Here is a 25,132-nt window from a genome sequence, read left to right as displayed (position 1 = left end):
TACTCTTGTGCCATTGACAAACACAGAGGTCAGGTGCAAGGTGTGTGGTTCGGGCTGGAGTTTTGCCCTGTTTTAGTTCAGACAGCTGTTAGATGGACTGTGTTTAAGACTGAATAATTTCATCATCTCTCTTTCTCTCTCTTTCTCTCTCTCTCTCTCTCTCTCTCTTTCTCTTTCTCTTTCTCTCTCTCTCCCTCTTTTCTGTTGAGTATATGGGGTGAACGTGCTTATGCACTGCTGGTAATCTGTCGTTTTCTGTGACGTGCTTAATTATGTATGGATGTTGATCAGGATGAATGACTGATGATGGGAAGTTCACACAGACAATGCTTTATAGAGGAATTCATTCATATTACATTTCTCCAGTGGTGCTTCGTCCTCTCTCACGCAAGAGCCTGCCTTTCTGAAAGGCTCCTAACTGTTCTGATATGCAGCAACTCCCATTACGAGCTTCTCATTTCTGTAACTGACAGTTATTCTGAGCTAATTTGTTTTTTGTTTTTTTTCCCCTCACAGATGAAACTGTTTCCCATACACAAAGTCAGTTGTCTTTAGACGACGGCTGCCTTGAGTTTAATGTCATATGTTAATTTGGTGTTAAGCGATGCTAGTAGAACAGAGTGTAGCGGATAGGACTCAGGTGAAGACAGTGCTGGCATACTCGGTCTTGGCAGAGGGATAATATCTGTCAGAGATGCCACTGGTAATGCTTTGGCGCTTGACAGGCCTTTCACACTGCAGTGCTCAGCAGAAGCGCTCACACTGACGAGATAGGATGAGACTGCTAGTCGTTCCAGAGATGAATAGCGGCAGCGACTCTGTTGCACAGAAAATAAAATGGTCACTCTAGCTTTTCTTCTTCTTCATGTGTTTTAATCAATCATACGTACTCTCTCCTTTAATCATGTAATCATGTTACAGTATGTTGTTGTCTTGTTCATTGTGCTCATGCATTCACACTGTCCAGGCTTAAGGGAATACATGCACACAGTAATTAATCATAACATAACATGTGTAGTATGTGGAGGCATAACTGATGAAGTTAAGACCCTAATGTGTCTCAGTGATAAGTGTGGTGTAAGTGATCTAAGCACTGTTTGTTACCGTCTGCAGGTTTTTAAAACCTACTCCAATGAGGACTACGATCGCAGGAATGAGGATGTGGATCCTGTGGCATCCTCGGCTGAATATGAGCTGGAGAAAAGGGTGGAAAAGCTGGAACTTTTCCCTGTTGAGCTTGAAAAAGGTGATAACAGCAATGGTATAATTCTGACCCACTGTGCAAGGTCCATCCTGAACATATCATATGTATCTTGATAAGTGATCTTAATAGTGTGCTAATGTTGTTAATCAGGCATCTAAGCATGTACTCATAGGACCGTTTTTGAGTCTGTGGACTAAAAGCTAGGTAGTACCACTATCACATTTGTCTACTCTCTGTTCTGTGTTTAGATGAGGACGGCCTGGGCATTAGCATCATTGGAATGGGAGTTGGTGCTGATGCAGGTTTGGAGAAGCTTGGCATCTTTGTCAAGACTGTCATCGAGAGCGGAGCCGCGGAGAGGGATGGCAGGTATGGCTTTAGAGCTCACTGCTCTCCAACTGCTCCAAAAAACCAGGCAGTTCTCCTAGCGGAAGGGAAAGATTAGTGCAAGGCCTGGAATCTGTGGAAAGGCTTTGGGATTTTTATTGGTGTCTGCTGCCCTGGAGCTGGAGGCTTCCAGCACAGATGGGCAATAACAGACCAAAGACAGGGGAAGAGGAGGAGGAGGAGGAGGAGATCCAATCTCACAGCAGGCTACCAGAGTATCATCACCGTGTCCTTCCAAAGCTTGGGGTACCTTTGATTTAAACCAATGGGATTAATGTGCCACCAAGGAGCTTGCTCCAGGAGTATATTAATAGTATTGGAGTGAGTTTGTGCTGCAGGTTAAAAAACGGTGAGGAAGGCATTAGCGTTATTGCAAGCAGATGGGAGAGATCTTTATACACACCGCATAATTCAAAAGAGAGAGAGAGGGAAAGAGATAGGAGAGAGGCAATGATGTAATCCACACTGCGTCTTGCACTGGATGGCCGTACACCTTGATGAAATCTGAGGATGGATGCTGTTGGCAGAAGATTACTGTGAGCCTCGGAGGCTTGCTCCCAGGTATGGTGTTGTGGGTGGAGATAGTGCGGTAGTCAGAATTGAGTTTCCTTTCCTCCACCGTTGATTCCCTAGCCAACACTGAGCCAATATCTTATTCTTTATTGTCTGAGAGGAGTGCTAAAATCTGCCCACAGTAGTGTATATTCTTCACAGCAAATTTTGCTAGGTAAAAATGACCTCTGAGAGTGTTTATATTGTCCCAGTTTGGACTGGTGGTACCACTGGCTAATTTGCTGTATGTTCCTTGCAGGGAATAAAGATTGCTTTTTTTGTTGTTGTTGTTTTCTTTACATGTCTGTGTGATTTAATATTTGAGAGAGCTTATAAAGGCCTGGCTTTGCCATCCCGGACAATTAAGATGCACATTTAGATTAAATCAGGCAAGATTAAAGCCACCTTTTTTTTGTACATAATAGAAGGCCATTGCCAGCAGTTGTACATCTAAAGGTTATCTGGAATCAGGGCCATATTTCATCAAGTAACAAATAGATAACTGGAAACATAATGGGCTAATTTTACATGATTTGTTTTATAATTTATACAGTCATTTGGGGACTTGAAAAAAAAAAAATAAACATATTTCTCCACTGTAGATGAAATTAACATGAATGGGGTCACGTTTCTGACAAGCAGGCACATAACCCAATTTCATTTCGAGAGAACTGCAGCAAGCCCAGGGCAATACACATCTTATTCTTACAAGCCCCATGTTCTGATATTAATTCCTTCTGCCTGATAAGCAATAATCTACAGTATTCCTCTAATACTACTAGAGCATGCTGACATAACTGCCAGCAAAGGAGGTAGGATGCAGGGCCTTGCAATGTACCTGCTTAAATCTCTGATGACCAGACACATTATTGATCAGTTAGTGAGATGACATCAATAAAAGAATTAGAAGAAATATATAGGCAATAATAATTAATTTTTAAAAAAAAAAGGTACTTGAAAGAACTAAAGAAAAGGAAACATGAGCAGACTTGACCTGTCCTTTTCTACTACTGTCTGTATCCCACCAGCCCACGCAAACACCATTCTTTCCCGGCACTCGGTGTCCTTCTGCAAATCATTTCCTCTTTCTTTCTTAGAATCAAAGTGAACGACCAGATCGTGGAGGTGGATGGTACCAGCCTGGTGGGTGTCACTCAGAGCTTCGCGGCCTCTGTTTTGAGGAACACGCACGGTGTGGTCAGGTACGACATTTTCAGTTTTTCTTTCGTTCCCGCCAACAAACTGTACTCTCCATGTCGCCGTCATCACACGCACTCACATTTCGAGTTTGTGAGCCGCTCCTCGTTATCTCTGGTCGGTCATATATTGTAGTAACATGGCTCCTCTGTATCACTCAGCCTTTGAATGAGAGTTGCAGACTCACCCTCAGTTCTTGTTAGTGTATCGAAGTGTCCTTCAGATAGGAAAGGACAGAGTGTGCTTTTGTCCTGGAGTGCCAGCCAGAGGCAGGGCATCACGCAGAATGAAAACAAATGTCTCAGTGAACAATGGACGAGCACGGCACGGTGGAACTGTTTGTTTTTAAAGGGCTGTGTTTGTGGCTGTATCTCCCATTCTCTGTTTAATCACTTGTCTGCCTCCACGATTATTATGGGATATGATTAGGGAGAGGACATCGCTACCTCTGACTGGAAAAAGGAAAAGTAAACAAATTATCCATGGTGGGTCTTTTGAGGTTAGCTGGGATAAATGATGTAGGTCGGTTGGCTGAAAGTATCAAATATGCAATGAGTGTCAAACATATACCAGGCCACACTGCAGCTGCAGCTCCGAAGTCTAGTGTAGAAATGGTTTGTTCAGCAAATGTTGACCAAATGGCAAGGGGAGACAAGGCTTCCTCAGAACCCCCATTAAGCCCACACTCCTTCTTCTTATTTTTCTTTACTTGGTCTCCACTTGGTCTTTCCGCCTTTCATTTCTGTCCTCTACTCTCCACCAAAAAAAGATTGCCTCGTGGCCTAGATTCACCATTTGACGTATTTAATGCAGGAATTAATGCAGGACTTTATCTAATCTACATTTACCAATTTCACCGGTCACCAACCTCAATACTAGCAACTCTATGTGAGATGGTTCTAAATGAATAATGATTCCCCACATCCGTGACTCAGGGCTGGAGACAGGGAAGTTTTACCAGGTTGACGGAAAGCCCACTCGCTGTGGGAAATGATGCAGACATCCTGAAATGATCGCCTGTCAGCACGACGTGTCTGTTTGATTTAGACGTTTCTCCCTCGGAGAAGGCTTTGTCCTGGAGCAGTGCAGGACCAATAAGGGACCCCCCCCACCCCCACCCCCGTGTGGGTCGGACGCTGGGAGAGATGTAGATGGGTGTTTCCAGGTCAGCTGCTCTGCAGAGCTGCATAGAGCACTGACGTACTACACCGCAGAGACTTCCCTCAGCCTTGGCTTCAGATATAGATCAGGGCTGCACTATTATCTGGGTCCATATTGGTACTAATCAGTGGTCTTCCACCCAATACCCCTGTACTGTTGTTTCCTCCTGTATCATATTTAATATATATGATGGCAGTATGATAAACATTAGGATATGCTGGTTCATCTGAGATTGCTGCTTTTTTAATCAAGGCTAAACCACCACATTGAGGGTGGGTCTTTTTTAGCAGAACTCCTGTGATTTGCAAAACGTTCTGTATAACCACACATAAATTTCAAAAGGTTCAATATAACCACACGTAAGCTTCAGATGATAAAAAACAGTATGTGTGTGTGTGTGTGTGTGTGTGGTTATATTGAACCTTTTGAAATATTTATATATATATGTGTGTGTGTGTGTGTGTGTGTGTGTGTGTGTGTGTGTGTATGTGTATATATATACATATCCATCCATACATACATATATATATATATATATATATATTTTTTTTTTATTATTTATTGTTTTCAATTGTGGACAACTGTAAATGTCATAGGTTTGACAACACGTCAGTATACTACATGATAACTGTTTTATTAGGATATTTTTTCCATGACTCAACAAAGCCAATGTCTATCCATGACTCAAGAAAGTCAATGTCAGCTATCTAAAAACTTGTTCCAGTTTTATATGACATACATTTCAGGTTAAAGTCCTTTTCTGCCACTGTAAGTGTATTGTACCATGGAAGCTATTACAGTGGCTGAAACCACTGTGGCTTTGAGCCAGAGCCATTGAAGGAGCATGACATTTGTCACTTTATTGCATTGGTACTGAAGCCCATAGTACTTTAGTTGAATGGAACCCCATCTAACTACGCTGTCAGTAAAGGTCAGAAGACAATCAGCTTCTCAATTCCTCTCACCTGCTGCATGTATTTGTTTTAAAAAAGGGAAAAAAAAACTTCATATGCTGAGTCACGGAAGCTCTCACTAATGCACTCGACCGTCGTTTTATTGCAGCTGGTCTATTTTTGATGACTCCGACCTTTTACGTGCTCCTTAATCATTGCTCGCCCTGTGACTGTGCAGGTTCATGATCGGCCGGGAACGTCCAGGGCAGCAGAGCGAGGTGGCCCAACTTATCAGTCAGACTCTGGAACAGGAGAGGCGCCAGAGAGAGATGCTGGAGCAGCAGTACGCCCAGTACGACGCCGATGACGACGAGGTGAGAACAAAGGGGAGGAGGGAAAGTCTGCCCTGCCGTTGCCCAGATAATCTTCTGCAAACTGTCTGAACCTGTTACACCCTGTCCAGAATGTGGCTGGAGCTATGTATCAGGAATGAGTTAGAACCTATTACAGTCAGTCCAAATAGAGTGCCAGTCAAAGTCTCTAAAAGTCTGTCAGTAACATGTCAAAAACAGTAGGCAAACAAAAATCAGAGCTGATTCTGCATCTGATAATGTGGCATGACAAGACCAAACCGGTTAAAACCAGTCAAATATGTGACACCTGTTGCACTCGAAATTTATAATGACAGAACTAGTCGAGACCTGCCTGAAGATCCGGACAATGATAACACTGGGATGCTACTGAATCTTATGGTAACATCAGGTTAAAATCCTGTCCTGATAGGTTAATTCAGGACGCTCTCCAGATTAACCTAGTAAAGATTCATCACGGCTTGCCTGGATCAATCATAACTCGCTGGCCTTGTTTAATCCTGTCAACACTTAATGTGTTTCAGTGGCCGTCAACTCTTAGCTTCTCATTTTTAGCAGTCTCCAGGTGAGAGAGAGGCCTTCTCCTGTACTACTGGGTTTTGTAGATGTATATTACACGTCGTCACTTCTTTAGGATGCTTTCCTCATTAGTTTGTTAGGGGGCTGCCAAGCCATCCAGACAAAGAGCCACCCAGCTATTTTCATGTCTGTCAGCTGCCTTTATGCCTTCATGATTTGTTTTCTTGCATTAGAGAGAGGCACATTTCCATAATGTGCTCTTGGTTGCCATGGCACTGGGGTTCTTTATTAAAGCACTATTGAGTGTCTGCAGGAAAGACTGAATTAATCACCATTAGACCTCTGGGATAATCACATCTATAGGCAATACTGCACAATGACACTCATATTAGCAGAGATGAGAAGGACAGTTTAACATCATATAACTCTTTGCAGAGTGATACATAAAATGATACATATGGTACGTTACTGTATGATAATGGGAAAATGATTTTTTTATGTTCATTGTGGTGTACCTCATCATCTGGCTGTGGAAATGTAAATTGATATTTTGACAAGGGGCTGAATGATGTGTATTTGTTGGCCGACCATCTGCCTCAAGCCATTTGTGGCTACTTTTTCCATTTACAGTAGAACCTTATCATTTTGCATTTTTATGTTTTGATGACAAATATTGTATCTCACTGAACAATGAACATGTAAAATGCATACCCTGTTGTGGAACGTATAGGCACTAGAAACACAGCTGAATGGAATCGTTTGTGGTTTGAAGTGTCCGGGTTTTAAGTGCAGTAGGCGCGTTTCTCTCTTCCGAATGCAGAGTGCAGACGGATTGGCAGTGTGATCATTTCACTGTGTTAAACGTGTCTGGTCGCATTTGTGCTCCTGGGGAGAGCAGTAATGAGGGTGACAGGCCTTACTCTGCCTCAGCAGCACTGGGGCGGGGTGTCGGTGGGAGCGGTATCTGCATTACAAGAACGCTTTGCTCTCCCAAATTCGTTTTCTGGAGACTGCTGCAACAGGGGGCAAGGAGAAGGGCACAAACCTGGCCGAAATCTCTCTGTCACTGGATTAACAGCTCAGGGTAAGCTGCTCCTCCGTCAGCCAGTACAACAAAATAACAGGCCTAAACTGGCATTAAAACACTTGGTGGATTGAAAAGGTTAGAAAAAGGCTTTTTATTAGAGAGTCCTTTCTCCCTCATGTTAAGGCTCGTGGTGCACTAGGAATGTCCAAACTATTCCCAGCTTCATTTGACACGGAAAATTAGGAAAACATATTTGTGTGGATAGGTTTTGCAACATGTGGACTAATCGAATTTGACAGTGGAAAATGAACTAATTGCCCTTCCGTGCACAGGAGAGTGAGAAATTTGTCACACTGATGAAAGGGTCAGTTGATGATCCTCATTTCCATTTTGATTTGTGTGTGCGTGTGTGTGTGTGTGTGTTTGTGTGTGTGTGTGTGGCTGGATGGCTGGATGGCTGGATGAAGGGTGTTGATGGCAGAGAAAGAGAGAGGGAAAGAGAGCTAGACATAGAGATAGAGAGAGAGAGTGTGTGTGTGTGTGCGCAGTCCATATTTAGTGCTTGTGTATAAAACTGTTTTTTTTTTTTTGTAAAGACAGACGTGTCTGTGGGCATGCGTCTCATCTTTTTTATGTATTATGTGTGTCTGAGTGTGTGATTTTTGTGTCTCTGTGTGTCTGTGTCTGTGTGTGTGTAACACTCAGTCAGGGCTCATTCAGGTTACAGGGTGCTCTGTAGGGGTGGGGTTAGAGACAGCCTCCTGCGATGCTGTATCATTTGATCTGGTGAGGAGGCCTCCTAGAGACCAGCGCTGTGTGCAATCAGATATGAGCAGCAGAGCGGAACACACACACACACACACACACACACTCATATTCGCGCTCACACATGGCCTGCTGAAACATTTCCCTCACACTGAATATGTCCTCCAAATTTAGCACGTTAACAATGAGTGAAAAAGTAAAATATCATCTTCCCGCTTAGAGTCAGCAGGAGAGCTCAGGACTGCACTGACAGTGAGAGAAATACTGTCTCCTCCATCGCTGTCTAAATGTTTTTATTTGCTCAGACATTTAGGTGTGGAGATGCTGTCCACACAGATATCAGATTGATGCCAGTTCTTTACAGTGCCTCATAAAGCAACCTTGTGACCCAGAACATCTGTAAAGCAGCTGGGCTTTATCTGTATGAGTAGCTGATTAACAGCCTGTCTGCTTCTCGTCTGACCTCACATATTCTCTCTCTCTCAGTTATTGACAATTTAACTGGGATGATCTCAGTTCTTTTAGGTCCACATGGAGGCACTTTGAAGTAAAATTTAAGTGCGATTTCCATCTGATGCACTGTTTTTCTTTGGTTTTTGAAGCCTAATGACACTTTTTCCTTGGTGTTGTTCTAAATCTATTGCTTTGACTTCAAGGAGCATATTTTGATGTACTGATGTATCGTTCTTGCTAGAATAACAAGGAACACTTTCATTAACAAAAAGCAGTATCAATGGTATTGAGAATACAACTGAGACACAAAGACTTGGTAAGAGAAAAGAAACATGACAGCATGTTTTTCATGTCATATCTGCAGCATTATAGTAGTAATAGGTATATTAGCCATTTTCTGTGAAATATGCTGTTTGGTCACCATGGTAACTGCAGGAATGCTTTCATTTTCATGTTCCTGGCTGTAGACGGGAGAGTACGCCACCGATGAGGAAGAGGAGGAGAGTGGGACAGCCAAAACGGGTGGAGACGTGACCATTGAGGTTTTTGATTTGCCCGAAAACGAAGACATTGTTTCCCCATCTGAGTTGGATGCCACAAAACTCTATCAGAAATTTCGAGAGGTATGTCACGGTTCCTTAACCAATGGAGAAAGTCTGTGAGATCTCTTAAGTACTAAAATAATTCTTTTCTATTTTGGTTAAACTCCAGATGGGCACGTAGCACAGCCCAAAGTTTATTCTTTCCAGAAGCATGAATATGAAAGGTAATTCCAATGCGAACTTTGGAAGAAATGTACAGTTGTACATAAAGTATAAAATCACTCTGCCAACATATTTTGAAGTATTTGATGCTCTTGACTGTAGTCTCAGGAACGTTTTGCCGTTACTATGAATAAATGCCGATTCCATTTGAATTACCATTGTACTTTATGGAACGCCCAAACTGAATCACTAAAAAATTGTGTTTTTACAAGTTGTTAATCTGAAGACCTCTGTCAGTTTCGTGAGGTGACTCTTCAAAGAAACCTATTCCCACCCTATCATCTCTGCTACACGTCTTGCAAATTGCCTCAGATGTGCTGTGCTGCTCTCGATATTGAGTGTGAAAAGAAATGAAATCCCAGCATCCCATAACCAGCTCCCTCCCTCCCTCCGTCCCTCCCTCCCTCTTTCCCCTCTCATTCCCTTGGTGTCCGTCTCTCTCTCTCCCTCCGTCACGGTTCTCTCACCCACTCTCCCGAGTTTCCTTTGGCGTGCGGGAGCTAGAGAGAGAGAGAGCCTTGACATGCAATGTACTGCCCTTCTGACCAGAGCCGAGGACAGTCAGTGCTATTCCTTCGGGACATTTCATCACTTTCTCTCCTTTTCTCTCTTGTGTCTGCAGCTCCAGATCAAGCATACTGTCACTGAGGCCGAGATACAGAAACTCAAAAACAAGGTAAGAGGCATACTCTAGATTTTCTTCTTTTTTTTTTTTGTTTTTGACAAAAAATTTAAATCGCCACTTAAGTCAATATACGTTTGATGTGAATAGGAAGGCTTCAGTCTTGGTTTGATGAGGGTTGAAGTGACAACCACAAGGACACGTCACATGTTACATGTAACTCACTCTTCCCTCACATCCTCAGTTATTTTTGACGGTTTTATGCCTAGACTTCAGATAACTGCCTAAATACAGAAAACAGTTGAACAAATGTAGCAAATGTCTCCACACAGCAGCTACTATCCCAACCTGCTTAGGGCCGTGAATTGAAATGTCGGACGGGCCCAGTTGCCCTTCCTTTTGGCCAGCGTGGATAGACAAAGAGATCTCAGTGTCTTTTTAAAGGAGGGGTGATTGCTTGGGCACGTTTGGCAGGAGCTTCAGTGGTGAGCGCTTCTCAACTTGCTGTTACAAGAGGATCAATGACTAAGGTGGCGTTGGCAGGGAAGTCTGAATAAAAGACATCATTAAACAGGGTCACCAGTAGTGTTTGATCATGACATCCTTGCAGAGAAGTACCAAAGTCTGGCTGCAGTGCTTGTACTCACTGTCACAATAATGAGTGAAGTGGTGCAAAGAACACAGGTCGCACAGTGAGATTAGTCATCCACCTATCCGTTCTCAATAGGCTGATGAGTGCAAGAGGTCAAAATAAACTCAAAGGCCAGTTCTCGTTTCTCAGAGTGATGAGTTCAGGCTGCTCTGTTATGGTGCAGGGGAACTTTTTCCTGGTTTCCTGATGTGGTTTATGTCCACTCAGTTCCTTTGAGGACAGGATCAAGAGTGATAAATACCAAGCCATTCTAAAGTACCTTTATCCCATGGTAAAGCAGTTCTGTCCTTATAATAGTCATCTTTTTCAGAACGAGTGTCCCCCTCTCCACGGGACAGAAGTGGTCACTGAATGATCCGGGTTTGTAAATATAAAGTGTACCGTGGCCGTCTCAGCCCAAACACTTTGGGGAGGCTGTGAAGCCGTGGCTTCGCGTTTCAAACCAACATCAAAAACCCACTAAATTAAGGAATGTCTTGTGGAATTAATGTTGTTTCACCATTGCGGTACGCCAAAAATCAGTACAAGTTGCTTTAAAGCCATTGCCCCATCAAAAGATCTTATTGATGTTTCTTTTATTTTCGGTGGTTATCGATAGTTGGCTGAAATACAACATTTCTGTGTGTTTTTTGCATTTATTTTTGACTGTATCTCCTGACTGTTGTTACACACACTGATCGGTGGGCTTCACTTTGTGTGGTCGTACTGGTTTAGACTCGCCTTATCGTTAATAAAAACCCTTTTCCCTCACCTCTGAGTTTTATCCATGATTGACAGTAGGTGTAAAAGTGCGGCTCTCAGACTTTAACTACGCACTCTAGGCCTGAGAACCTGTCCTTCATTAGTGTATTGTACAGCAGGCTCTCCAACTGTGTAATTATCTTTTCATAATGTTGACACTGGCTGTAGTGTAATAGTGACATAGAGTAATAGTGACATTGTTTAATGTATGAGCTCTGACTGCCTGGGTTCTACTCACTCTAACCTATTCTAACCATTTCATGGCATCAATAACCCTCTGTCACTCTCTCTCTCTCCCTCTCTCTCTCTAGTTGGCGGCCGTGGAGAAGGAGAAGCAGCGCTGGGAGAGGGAGAAGACACAGCTGAAGCAGAGCATTGAGGAGAACAAGGAGAGGATGCTGAAACTGGAGAGTTACTGGATCGAGGCCCAAACCCTGTGTCACACTGTCAATGAGCATCTGAAAGAGGCCCAGAGTCAGTACCAGGCCCTGGAGAAGAAGTACAACAAAGCCAAGAAACTTATCAAGGACTTCCAGCAAAAGTGAGTTCAACAGCCATAATTCATCAGCTGTAAAGATTATCAGTCGATATTCAGCGTCCAAACAGATGGGTAGAAATATTTTCATATTTATTTACATATTTTGCATATTTGTATATTTATTTCTAACAGATTGATTTGTATATTTATTTCTACCAGACAGACAGTTGTCTTGAGGAATCACTACTATGTTACTCCATTTTATACAGCCACACTGATTCATCTGTTTTAAATGGGTGATAATTAGTTGGCAGCTTGAGTTTTGAACGTAGCATTGGATTTTGGATTTGGGTTCACAGTGAAATTCCGATGACAGACAGATAGTTGAGATGTTAAAAAAAGCCTTTGTTGTTGGGCTCATTTTTACCACCGATGCGTCTCAAACTTTCATCAAGGCTTTTCTTCTCTGAGCTCGTTCGTTTTTTCATTGCGCTGGAAAGGTTTTGTTGTTCTTCGTGTTTGTGAGATGACTTTGATAAAAATCCTCCGGTGAATAATTCTATTTCCGGAACTGTCTGCCAGCTCAATCTCAATCTGAGTACAGTCAAGAAGAACATGTGAGGAACTACACGAGCTTAGAGATCAGGAGCATATTAGCTCTCTCTGTAGTCATGCCCATCAAAACTGCTTTTACCCCTCACTGGCCTGCTTGCCTCTAATTGCCCTTCCCCTACTGGCGATGTTGCCACTGCCATGCAAACGCTTTAGCCCCTTGACTAAGGCTGTTAATTTCAACAGCAAACCAAAGCAACTGTTCACTACCTAAGACCTGTGACATTGATGTGTTTTTTTTTTGTTGTTGTTGTTTTTTTCTGTGAGTCAGTGCTCTCAGATGAGTGTAGGAGAGCGTTCTTAACTTGTGCAAGCCTGCTGTAATGATAATGATCTTTGATATGTCTTTAAACTCATCGCATGCACAAACACTAAAAATAAAACCATAATCCTACACACCCATACACACCCATAAACACGCTAATAAAAGCGTGGCATATTTGAATAAACACGCACACTCACACACGCACACACACACACACACATACACACGCACACACACACATACAAATGAGCTTTGACCCTGAGCTAACCTTTCTGCTGGGTGACTGTGTGTGTGTGTCAGAGAGGTGGAGTTTGTTCAGAGGGAGGATGCTGAAAAAAAGAGACTGGAGGAAGTAGAGAAGGCTCATTTGGCAGAGATCCAGGGCCTGCAGATCAGGGTAATGATCTTCTTTTACATGCGCGCGCACACACACACACACACACACACACATACTTACTCTCTTTCTCTCTCTCCCTTGTTTACATTACTTTTCACTTAAATATAGCCTCCTGTTTGTTGAGTTTTGAAAAATTGTACTTGAAGAGTCCTCAGCTCCGTGAACCCTCAGATAATCTCATCATCTCACAGTTTCAACACATCTCTCAGGCTCATAGTCCATGTAGAGTGAAAGATATAGTTGTGGTTAGTTACTGAGACAGTTCTGCATGGACACTTACCCAGCAATTCATAATCACAACACAGGAGGGTGCTGTTTAATGAAGTGTGGTGAGATTCATTCTCCCTCCCAAACAATGTAATATTATTATTATCCTTTTTAGCACTAACACTGTGAATCAAATATTTTCCCTCAGATTGCAACTCTGGAGACAGAACTGATGCAGCTGATGAAACAAAATGGCATCCAGGTAAACAACAACAACAACAGCGCAGAGAGCCGGGCCCAGCTGAATGAGCGTCTGGCTGCGCTGCAGTATCCTGGAAGAACAGTCCCTGGAGGAGGTGAACACAAGCACCCAGAACATTTAAGACACCGCTTCAACTTTCACATCACAGCAATGTCACCGAGTCGTTCTTTCATTACAGTAATTACCATCACTCCTCCATTTGACAGAGACCTTCAGCAATGGCCCTTTAAGCTTACGCGCGCGCACACACACACACACACACACACACACACACACACACACACACACACACACACACATGCACATACACACACACACACACACACACACACATACACATACACACACACACACACACACACACACACACACACATACACACACACACACACACACATATATGCAAAGATACATTGAATAAGAACGGATGTTTGGAATGTTAAAAACCTTACAAGTCCTCATATAAACCAAAATGGAATTGATGTATGTTCAGTTGCCCTCAGGCCTAAGTCAGCGTGACAAGGGGAAATTTTGCCTGCACAGTGGAGGCAACGCCTGTGCACATTATCAGTTTCCATTAAGGGCTGAGTGTGTTAGAGGAGATGCAGATGTTTGTGAGAGAGCAGATGTGTCAATCAAAGCCATATATCCACCTTCAAACTTCCCTAATGGCTTGTTTACAGGTCACTGTGACCTATACTAACATGGCTAATGCATCTCTGATAGTGTTAGTGGAATCTGACAGCTTTGACAACTTATGCATTTTTGTAATGTGCATCGACCTTCAGGTTTGCTTTGATTTACCCACCCATCAGTGTGGATTATCCAGTTTTATTTAAGTCCCTAAGAACATCTTTTCACAGCTATTGCTCTGAAAAAATCTGTCTAAATGTTGAGGAGTTTATGTAAGTAACTGCATGTATTGCTGTTATACAATGCTATGTCTTACTTGAATACATTATTTTGACCATAAGTTTGGAGACATTCAGATTCTTGACTATATAATTGCACATGAATGATTAAAATAAAAAGGTCTTTTGTGATCATGAATTCTTTGTATCCATTATACATTATGATTTTTCCCATAACATTGCATATTTTTTTTTCCCTCGAGAGGCAGTAAATTTTAATGGACGCGATGGCCCTGCAAATCTGGCTCTTCTAGAGCTCAACAATAACTCTGATCTGAGAAGACAGCAGCGAAATACTGATTCAGATGAACTATGACTGAATGAGGCAGTTTATTAGGCATAAGGGCAGACACAGAGAGAGCGCCCACACGTAACCCTCCATCATCCAGTGGCTTCTCTCTCTCGCGGTGCTCTCACTAATACCAACTGATCTCGTTTCCAGTTCTGTCCTGGACCCCAGCATGAAATAGTGCATGACCGTATTCTGACTTGGGTTAAAAAAGATCGAGCGGAGGCAGCGTTTGAGGAAATGTACTGTTGTCAGTGAGAGTAGGGGCGGGGAGGTTGGGATATGCGTGTGTAATCGCGCCATAACGTGGCCGTTTACGGTTTGCGCGCGGTCGTCAGAGTGAAATTCATCTATCCGGTGGTGGTTATTGTGTTGTTCTGACTCTGGGGTTCTGGTTTTGTTCTGAAAGGGCTCGGTGGGGCTGGTTTGCAGACGGAACCTGCGGACAGTGAGGTTATGCAGGGCCTCAGACAAAAAACCTCCAGAGCAATGCAGCAAGACAGCGCCAGCTCTGCTGAGGGGGAGGACAGCCTGGAGAGGAGGGTAAGAGCCAGGACACACACACACACCCACACGTATACACACACACACACATATACATACATACATACACGTACACACACACACACACTTGGGGCTCTGACAGCAAAGAGAGGAATGCCCTGGAGAGCAGTGAAAGATATACTGGACTTTGGAGTTCACCTGAGAGAGGCAGAGTATTAGGGAATGTGATAGGGAATGACACGGAACAAACACCCACACACACACACCAGCACCAATGTCACATAAGAAGTGAAAATTTAAGACAGACAATCAAGATACTTGTGCATATCTGCAATACATCTTAAATCATCTACACCTACAAAATATTGTCATCATATGAAGAATTTTGTGTAATCCCATAGCCATTATTTCTTAATGTACTGAATCAAATGTGCTGCCTTGAACTGACTATGATTAGAAATAGTTTTTATGTTTAGCGTTCCTGAAAATGAGTCACTCTGAGTGTGAATTCCTCCACTGTCTCTCCATCTCTTATGTAAAGCATTTATATAATGTTTTAATTGCTGCCTCTGAGCTCTGCGGGCAGCGTTTTAATCTGGGCCGGTGTCAGAGCTTATCCTGTGGTTGTACAGAGATAATTGCCGGTAAAGTCTCTGTTCCCGTTAAGCAGCCTCTGAGTCAGCACTAATAACCAAGAAAGGACTTTGGGGAATACAGAATCAACGTCAACGCAATCCAGCACTCTCAAACTCACATCCTTCCCTCTCATTCACTCCTTCTCTTCCTTCTTCCCTCTCTCTCTCTCTCTCTCTCTCTCTCTCTCTCTCTCTTTCTAGGCATCAGGCATCAGTCATTCATCCCTTGCCCATGCCTTGTCTGGAGAGTTTGCTGCTGGCGGGGCTGAGTCTGGAGCCCTCGTGTCTGTCAGTAATGCAGAGGCATCACACAGACATCAGCAGGGGCTCCAGAAAGATCTAGACACTGACGGTAAACACACTGCACCAGTCAGCTCCCTCATCACACCTCCCACCTGTCTTACATGGACCCGTGAAGAGGGACAGAAATCTGCTCACATCCTACTTCATGAATCATACCATCCTGTCAGAATTGACTTTAATTTATAAGTGATGATTTATATAAGTGATCGTGATTCAAAACCGATGAGGTCACAGTGATTTCTCTGCGTGACATCAGTCATTTCGTTGACCAAAGGCATACAGGCTTTTTGAGTAAGATGGCCTAATTTACATTTCAAGTCAGCTTCAAAGGAAACTTACATCTATATTTTTAGCAGTTTGAATCAGCCAGCTTTACATATGGGTTAGAATTATAAAGATATAAACTTAACTTTTTGCAAAACTTATTGTCCAGGATCTCCAGTAGTGTCAAACATCTCCCTGAATCAAGAGGAGAAGTCCATGAAAAGACTACTAGACCTGGGGTAAGCTGGTGTGGTGGGTGGTGGTGGTTGTTGTTGTTGTTGTGGTGGTTGTTGTTGTTGTGGTGGTTGTTGTTTTTGATGATGATGATACTGCACGGACTAAAAAAAAAAAAAAAACAAGACTCTTTTAACATCCTTAAATGCATTCTTTCAGGTCTTCTCTTCGGAGAAGCAAGGGGAAAGATAAGGACTCCAGGGCTTCTGCGGGAAACAGGTACAAACATAAAATACAGTATTAAAACACGAGCGATATTAAACATAAGCAGCAGGGATATATCCACTGACCGTCTTCTCCTCCTCCCGTTGCTCTCCCACGTCCTCAGCAGGGCACTTTTGTCTGATGTACTAGACACTCTGTATAACAAACGCAGTCAGTCACGCCCACTCACACTCTGAGACAGCTGCTATTAAAGCTAGTGTGAATTGAGAGGCTCCTCTTGCCTGGCTGTCAGTGTACAGCTGAATACAGAACAGTTTGTCTTAAGGCAGCGGCCTCATGCCCAGTCAGGCAGACACACATACGCACGCACGCCATTGCTCGTGGCAAATCTCCTCTCTCTCTCTCTCTGTTATTGAGTATATACACAAATATCGTCCATGGGCACATAGCTCTCAGATACTGTCATAACAAACACTGTATCTTACCTTCAAGCATAAACTGAAAATATGAGAAACGTCTGTCTGCTTGAAAAGGAAAGATAAAAGTCAGCTTTTAATGTTGAGTTTATTTATTTATTTATTTTATATCTGGTGGATATATGTGACCTTACTAGCTGCTCTTCTCAGTGCTGGGTTACAATAGGTGGTCCTTAAATTATTACAGTTAGTGCAGGAAAGAGTTTCATATTTTTCCTGTTGTTTTAGTCAATGTCACTGGAATGTCCTTAGTGTCTGCTACAGATCTTATTCTTTCACTGTACATGCTTCAGTAACCAGTCTCCTCTGCTCAGCTCCACAGAACCGTCTGCAGAGAACAGCCCTGAGAAACTCAAGAGCAAGGTGATGAAAGACACACAGGCGCACACACACACACACACACACACACACACACATAGTGCATTGTATGTGCTCATCAATATCCATCTGTTCTGAAGTTTGATGAATGTGCAATACCTAATTTTATATGTGAGCGGTTTACTATTGATGGCTGTCATTCATGGATCTGGATTCATCACTGTAACCCCCCCCTTCTCTGGTTTGCTGCATTTCTGTTTAGCAGAAATCTCTCTCATGGCCGCACTTCTTCTCCTATTCATATTACTTGGTACTGTATTTTCTATCGTTCGCTCCAGAATCCACAACTAATCACATCAAATTCAAACCGGTGTGCTATAAAATGAGATCACTTGCCGTCAGGTATCGTAATTTGACCAATGAAACCAGAATTAAGATATAAACAACATGAAAACTTATCTTTCAGCACTGACTAAACCACCTCTTAATTTGAACTCAAGAACTCATCTAATATTTTGAAATTGATTGTTGATTGTTGTGGTGCCCGCCTGGTCTCTGGGTGTTGTAAACAGTGTCCCTCCCACTGCTGAAGCTTCTAGAACAAACCAACAGTGACTGGTCCAGCAAAAGAAATAAGCAAAAAACCTATATAGACTATGTGGACATATGGCATTACAATACCTGGGTAATTAGAAGGTTAATCAAGACTGCCTTTGGTAATGAATGAATGAGTTTTTTTCTAATAAAATTAATTCTTACATTTAGTGAGGTATTCTTATCTATAACTCAAAGTACATTCATTTACTGTGGTCTTCAAATAGTGCACAGCATTTGGATAATGTTTCCACAGCGTTTTAGATCCTGGCTGCAATGAAAGGTTGTGTACAGTCTTGTAGCCTGAATGTAGTTTCAGCTAAGGGCAACACAACCAGGCAGGTTTCTAACAAAATTCTTAAAAGGGCATTTTGTTTTCACACCGACTTCACATGGTGACAAGCGCAGACACCATGTTTTACGGGCAGATGATTATTTGTTTCACAAGGAAAACACAACGGATCTGACCCGCCTGCAAAGCACAGAGCGTCTGTGACTGCAGAGTCTGACAAATCGCATGGTATTGTCCCAAGACATCTCAGGACATTCAGTCAAAACTCTGTGTACACACCACGCACATTCACACCCGCGCATACACACACATACAAACACACATTCTCTTTCTCTCTCTCCCTCTCTCTCTCACTTTCTCACACACACTCTCTCTCTCTCTCTCTCTCCCTCTCTCACACACGCACACACACACGAAACTCGATGACACCTGTGCACTTGCTCACAGTGACTCAGCTTTATTATTGTTTATGAGCACAGAACAGTCTGACCTGGAATTGATATTCAGAATGGATCGTCATTTTCATTCGTTTTCATAACACTGTGCTGTATCCACAGTTCCTATTTAATCTTCTTTGGAAAAAAAAAAATTAAAATAGTTTCATTTAAAAAGTGTCATACTTCTCAAAATATTTCTTTTGCTGGGCTGTATATGACTTTCTGAAACCCATGGCATTTAATCACAGGTGAAAATGCTTGATTAGCAATCAGTCTTATGCAAATTACCCTGGTGATAGGCTGTCACCTTCAGCGAAAAAGAATGCAGTTGAAAAATAGATAACCTGTACCTTAGAAACTAATGTAGCGCCTCACAAATAAAGAAATCAAAATAAATTTGAAAAAAAAAAAAATAAAAATACCGCTTTCGTGTCAGTTGACTGCCGTGTGTTTTCATCCTCTGTCGTGTTTTGGTTTTACAGGGTCCTAATGTAAGCGATGACCTCAGCATTAGCAGCACCAGCTCTGCAGAGATCAGTGGCCTACTGACCGAGCCCAAAATCTCCGGTCGCTCACACACCTTGGTGCTGTCGTCTGATGAGGTACGAATGCGTTTGGTGAACTATATGTGTGTGTTTTTGTTTTTGTTTTTAATTGCTACAAGGTTAAACCTTAACAGAAAGTGCGCATGTCTATTAGTCGCCGATATTTTTGTGATAACAATCCAGGATTAACTTAGCATGGAGTAACCGTCATTATCTTGCATCTTTAAAAACTCTTGATGCACATGACAAATCAGTCAGACAGCTCAGTCGGTGGTGCCGATCACATGAGTCAGTACTCATAGCTGGCAGCACACACTGTTCCCGTAGTTTCAAGTTCAGGGAGGTAGATGGCGCTGGTTTTCAGACGTGGTGTGCAAACTGACAAACTCACCATTGTTATTGTCCTCCACGCTGTGCTTGTCAGAGCTTGGAAATGATTGATGATGAGGTGAGACATTGCTTTATTTTAGTCTGTCACTGCATGCATGCATGCATTCAACATTTTCTATTAAACACATCAGCTGAATCAGCTGTGTTCGCCCTCCCCCCTCCCCCCACATCATGTGAATGTGCCTGACATGTACAGGAGACAGTGGTTGTCTACATTCATAATTTACAAAAACAATTTCTCTCTGGGTTTATGGGATTTAAAATGGGCTATTTTTGTTGCATTGCTGCTGAGTTCCTATAACTGATTCTACAAGAGCCTTTGATGCAGTGAAGCAATAGCATTTGAGCAGTCACAACAGTATCAAAGGGTTATGAATCAGCAGTGTGTTTTGCTATGTACATGATTATATTCTGTGATAACAGATTGTGCTAATAGCAGTGCTTATGGTGGCTTTCTGAATGCATTTTGGCTGCATGTTCAAGGAGATTTCTGACTAATTTGAATTGCACAAATTATGCGAAATATAATGAACGACATTTTGTTCAATTACTTTTTTAACATCTGCTGTTCAATCTGTGCCATAACGTCCGTGGTGTGTGTGTATATGCGTATCTGTACGTATGTGTGTGTGTGTGTCTGTGTGTGTGTGTGTGTGTGTGTGTGTGTGCGTGTTTGTGCTGGTCAGATCCTGGATGAGGTTCAGTGTCCTAAACAACACCACTGGCAGAACCGCAGTGTGACAGAGTGGACGTGTCAGCAGGTGTGTCACTGGCTCCTGGGCCTTAACCTGGAGCAGTATATCCCACAGTTCACTGCCAAGAACATTGACGGAGAGCAGCTACTGCAGCTGGACAGCAGTGCGCTTAAGGTCAGGACCTGCACATACTCCATCACTCATTAGAATCAGGAACAGTTTACTATTCTAATACACAGTTCCATTAAAACTGTACAACTCTAAAACTGTACTTTTACTAAAATCGTGTCTCATAAAATACTCGTCAAAGTGTTACCCTCAGAGTGTTTGAATGTGTGTATGTCTGTCTTCATGCTTTCACAGGACTTGGGTGTAGACTCCACTCAGGACCGCGCTCTCATCAAAAAGAAACTGAAGGACCTGAAAGTACTGATGGAGAAGGCCCGCAAGAACAGAGAGAAGCTTGAGAAACAGCGCGAGAAGCTGCGTAAGAAAGAGCTGGAACAAGTGCAGAAACAGGCTCACAAATCCAACAAGACCCCTGAGCCAGCAGAGGGCGCTGCTGAGTGACGGCACAGAGAGACCTATGCAGAGAACAAATTACCTCCCTTCTCCCACATCACTGCTGTCACCAATTAGTAGCATTATGATATGGGGATATGGCATTATCATTGGATCTGATACCAGACTCCTTTTGGCAGAGACTAGAACCTCCTTAATGGAGGCGTTTCCTTACTACTGAAATGCTACTGTATAAAATGAAACCAAATTGAACTGGAGTGGACATGACTTGATTCACTGACAGAGGTTGTCCATTATTTTGTTGTACTTTACTTCTTCTATAGGTTCTTTTCATAACTAAAAAGAATGCTCATATAATCAGATTTTTCTTTATTTGTTTTAGGTTTGTTTGATGTTTATTTATTTGCATTCGGAAATCACTGGATCAGTTGGAAGGCACTCCATGATAGTCGTCTTTGTAATTCTGGATATCAAGCACTTTTAGACATAATGACAATGTACATATACAAGAAATATATATACATACACACATGTCTAACGTGCCATTTTTCTACTGTAACCGAGATGTACGGATTCTGCTGTGTTAATGAGACATTTTGTGAAACCATACAGCTTTTCTTTTCGAAGCGCAGGTTCCTGTTGTGGACAGTGTTGCCCAGACTACTGTTATAGTATTCATCTCAAAAACAAACAAACAAACAAGAAAAAAAAACAAAACAACTTTTGAATGCTGCTTCTAGGAAACCACTACTGTCTCACACTGGACTGTCTCACACTGACGTCTTTCCCGCGGAGCTGAGGTCTGACGGGAGAAAAGCGGTGCCCCCTGAATTTGGAGACCACATGGACAACCTCCACTGGCCGTCCATCAGACTGCTGACGTTAACTGTGTTCTGCTCTCAGTGTGATCTGTGGTGCTGCGGGGCCAGCGGCCTGCAGTCCTCGCTGGTTTTGCAGCGTTCAGGAGGAAGATGGAGGTGACCGAGTACGTGCCAGTGCTTTGGTTTTTGCTTGGAGCTGGAAATCTCCAAAAAAAAAAAAAATCCATTCCCTAAAACGTTCAGTCTAGTTACAAGCCACGAGACGCGACCGTTAAGGAGAGGGTTGTGCGCGGTGTACGGTGTCGTCAGCTCCACCCCCCACCCCCCCCCCCCACCCCAAACACCCCCCTGGGTCTTGGCCTCGCCGCGCCCGATCACACTCCAAAGATGGCGAGGAACTCTGAGAAATCACATGAAACGCACACGCCACTTCAGATCTAGTTATCTGCTTTTAGTCCGCTTCTTTACGCTAAGTCGTGATTCTCAGTTAGACCCCGAGAGCTGCCTTTAGAACTAATGTAGAGATTCACTGGAACCTGAACACTACACCTGGAGTCTGAGTGCACTCCTGTGTGTTTTTGTTTTTGTTTTTAAAAGTCATCCACGTGTTCTAGAGCAGGCAACAAATGTGCACTTAATATTGACGCATCATCGTGTACGTTACTGTCATTTTTCACCCATTCTCATGACTGAAAGAGCTATTTTTTGTTGTTATTTTTCATGTTCTTTCCTCAAGATAGGCCTTTGTTACTCTCTGTTTAGATTCATTTAAAAAAAAAGACAAAAAAACATATTAAAGAAATTGCATTTGCAAGACAATATATATAACTATATACATGCAACACAGTGTACAATAACCAGATCAATGACTGCCTCAGTGACTCAAATGTAAACTTTATTTTGCAAGTGTACATAATACAACAATATACTCTGTCATGTGTTGTACATTTACATGAAACACAGTAATATTTTTCCTGCATATTTCATGTTTCGAATGATCTATCCTCTTTTCTTTTTACAGTTCAAATCAAGGCAATTCATATCAACAGTGATACTTTGCCTTGAGAGTAATCAGACAGTTTGTTTGTTATGTATATTTGTTGGATCTTTATGAAACCAGACTGAAAACCATCCGTACTTTTATTGTTTCACCTTAAAAGATGTTTACATTGTGAACCACTGATTCATAGCAATTTCCATAATATCACCGAGGGCAGCTTTCTGCAGCTCCTGAGCTGTCTAATGGACAGTCACTTTAACACTCTGGGTTGAGACAGGAGTTCTATTTGAGGAGTATTCATTCATTCCAGCACTACATTCCCATATCTGCCAAGTTTCATTCTGGTTTTCCTGTGTGGTATTTTCATGTAATTAAACATGTTTTGAGTATTTATTTTTTAAATTTAAGCTACATTTGTATATTACCTATGGCTGTAATTTATTGAAACCTGATACAATTACACATGCGCCAAAAAAATTGTAAATCTCCTTTTAAATTATCCAAGCAATGCTATTTGGAAGCAGTTGAAATTTGTGTATAAGCCCATTTATAAATAATTAATTTCCCCCTATCCGTCATATTGTAATATCAGCAAATGTTGTCTGCTTATCTAATCATAGAGCTTTTTTCTTACTCTTATACTGTATGAAACTCTTATACCGCTTCTTTAGCCAGTGAAAACAGGCCTCTGTAAAATGTGCAGCAACCCACCAGTCTGTCTGTAGACAGCAGTGACTTTTGTATTTAAAGATGAGAGCAATACCTGGATTTTTATGCCCTGAAAGTTTTTCTCCCCTTCCTCTCTCTCTCTCTCTCTCTCTCTCTCTCTCTCTCCCCCCCCCCTCCCTCTCCCTCTCTCTCTCTCTCCCTCCCTCCGTCTCTCTCTCCCTCCGTCTCTCTCTCTGCTCCTCTCATTCTGTTGTGTGTCTGTTCAGTGTGGAGCCTTGAGGGGCTGCAGGGTTTGTTTGTGTTTGTCATTATAGAACGATAATCATTAAGACTTAGCAGTGGGCTGATACTCACCTTCACCAGACAGTGATGTCATTTGCATATTTTTTGTGTGGGGGGTGGAGGGGAGTAATTTTATGTCAGACATTGACTTTGCATTTCACTGTAATGTATCATCAGAAGTGCAGCTATGATTTCACTCACTGAGATGAACCACAACTGCACCGTTGGTTTTGTTTTCTTCTTCTTCTTCTTTTTTTTTTTAATTTCTTATCATTTCTTTTCTTGTTTTCTTTGGTACACGGCTTTCTTCCGCAGTTCAGCAGATAGCATAACCCATGGAGGTATAGCGTGGCACTGTACCAAATGCATGTGAAAGGAGGAATACTGACCAGTAATATTTTCTAATGTCATATGTCTGCATGATAGACCATCCAGGTGCCATGTCTATGCTGTCAAAGCTCTAGTATGATCCTTTGACCGCTTTCTTTTTGGTCAGTAAAGATCCAAGGCCTCTTGTTAGGTATCCATGTCACTCCTGTTGTTATGTAAATACACCTCCAAATGGAATAACCTGTCAGAGAAATACAATGAGAGTTCATTCTGACCCTGGCTTCATTGTGTTTTTTTTTTTTCTTTTTCTTTCTGTAGAGTCTTCTTTTTTGATACACAATACACTGACACACAGTATTATTTGATAAACAGATACAGATTACAATATCACAAATAACTAATCACAGTTAAAAAGACAGCATCTGGAGGGTCTTCTTGAGAAGATTTTTGACCTGTGCAAATGCCATTAAACCCAGTCGGCAAGGTCAAATTGTGACCTTCTACCACTGCATTGCTCCTCAGTATTACTTGTGATTAAACATAAGCAAAGTCATTTTAAACCTATGTGCTTCAGAGGTCAAATACGCTGTAACACAACATCTACTCTATCCTCTGACCTCCTTTTATACGCACTGTGCTCTACATACCACAAGATTTAGGCTTTCTTAGTCACATTTCATAGCTCTGTGCCTACTATCACAGTCAGTGGCTGTGAGCAGTTATGACTCTACACCTCCCTCTCTTCCTCACAGTCTATATATAACTGCTCCAGCGTGACCCCGTGCTGACTACAGTTCACTCCCCCAAACACAGGGTTCACGGGGAAACTTGCTGAGAGGCATTATGAAAGCTGAGACTGTGATTATAAAAGCGTTAGCCTAGTGATTAAGCTCTCCCTTGAACGTGACGGTCGCAGAGTGAGAACAA

The 25,132-nt window shown here is 42.4% G+C and overlaps 1 protein-coding gene across 1 annotated transcript in view; it reads left to right on the top strand.

Annotated features, from left to right (window-relative positions):
- Window positions 1-21,151, top strand: part of ppp1r9a (protein phosphatase 1, regulatory subunit 9A) — a 30,475-nt gene extending 9,324 nt beyond the window's left edge. The window contains exons 3-21 of the mRNA XM_030788522.1: window positions 1,114-1,246; window positions 1,453-1,573; window positions 3,241-3,345; window positions 5,633-5,768; window positions 8,997-9,152; window positions 9,916-9,969; window positions 11,620-11,849; window positions 12,964-13,060; window positions 13,476-13,623; window positions 15,139-15,272; window positions 16,070-16,220; window positions 16,605-16,674; window positions 16,829-16,888; window positions 17,625-17,673; window positions 17,894-17,938; window positions 19,434-19,553; window positions 19,921-19,944; window positions 20,573-20,755; window positions 20,945-21,151. Coding sequence (XP_030644382.1) covers window positions 1,114-1,246; window positions 1,453-1,573; window positions 3,241-3,345; window positions 5,633-5,768; window positions 8,997-9,152; window positions 9,916-9,969; window positions 11,620-11,849; window positions 12,964-13,060; window positions 13,476-13,623; window positions 15,139-15,272; window positions 16,070-16,220; window positions 16,605-16,674; window positions 16,829-16,888; window positions 17,625-17,673; window positions 17,894-17,938; window positions 19,434-19,553; window positions 19,921-19,944; window positions 20,573-20,755; window positions 20,945-21,151 — 2,223 coding nt within the window. The remainder of the gene's footprint in view (window positions 1-1,113; window positions 1,247-1,452; window positions 1,574-3,240; window positions 3,346-5,632; window positions 5,769-8,996; window positions 9,153-9,915; window positions 9,970-11,619; window positions 11,850-12,963; window positions 13,061-13,475; window positions 13,624-15,138; window positions 15,273-16,069; window positions 16,221-16,604; window positions 16,675-16,828; window positions 16,889-17,624; window positions 17,674-17,893; window positions 17,939-19,433; window positions 19,554-19,920; window positions 19,945-20,572; window positions 20,756-20,944) is intronic.
- Window positions 21,152-25,132: the final 3,981 nt, after the last annotated feature.

Source organism: Chanos chanos, chromosome 12 (assembly GCF_902362185.1).
Source record: "Chanos chanos chromosome 12, fChaCha1.1, whole genome shotgun sequence".
NCBI classification, from domain to species: Eukaryota; Metazoa; Chordata; class Actinopteri; order Gonorynchiformes; family Chanidae; genus Chanos; species Chanos chanos.
Note: the sequence above shows the minus strand (reverse complement) of the source record. Positions and strands in the feature narration are given on the sequence as shown.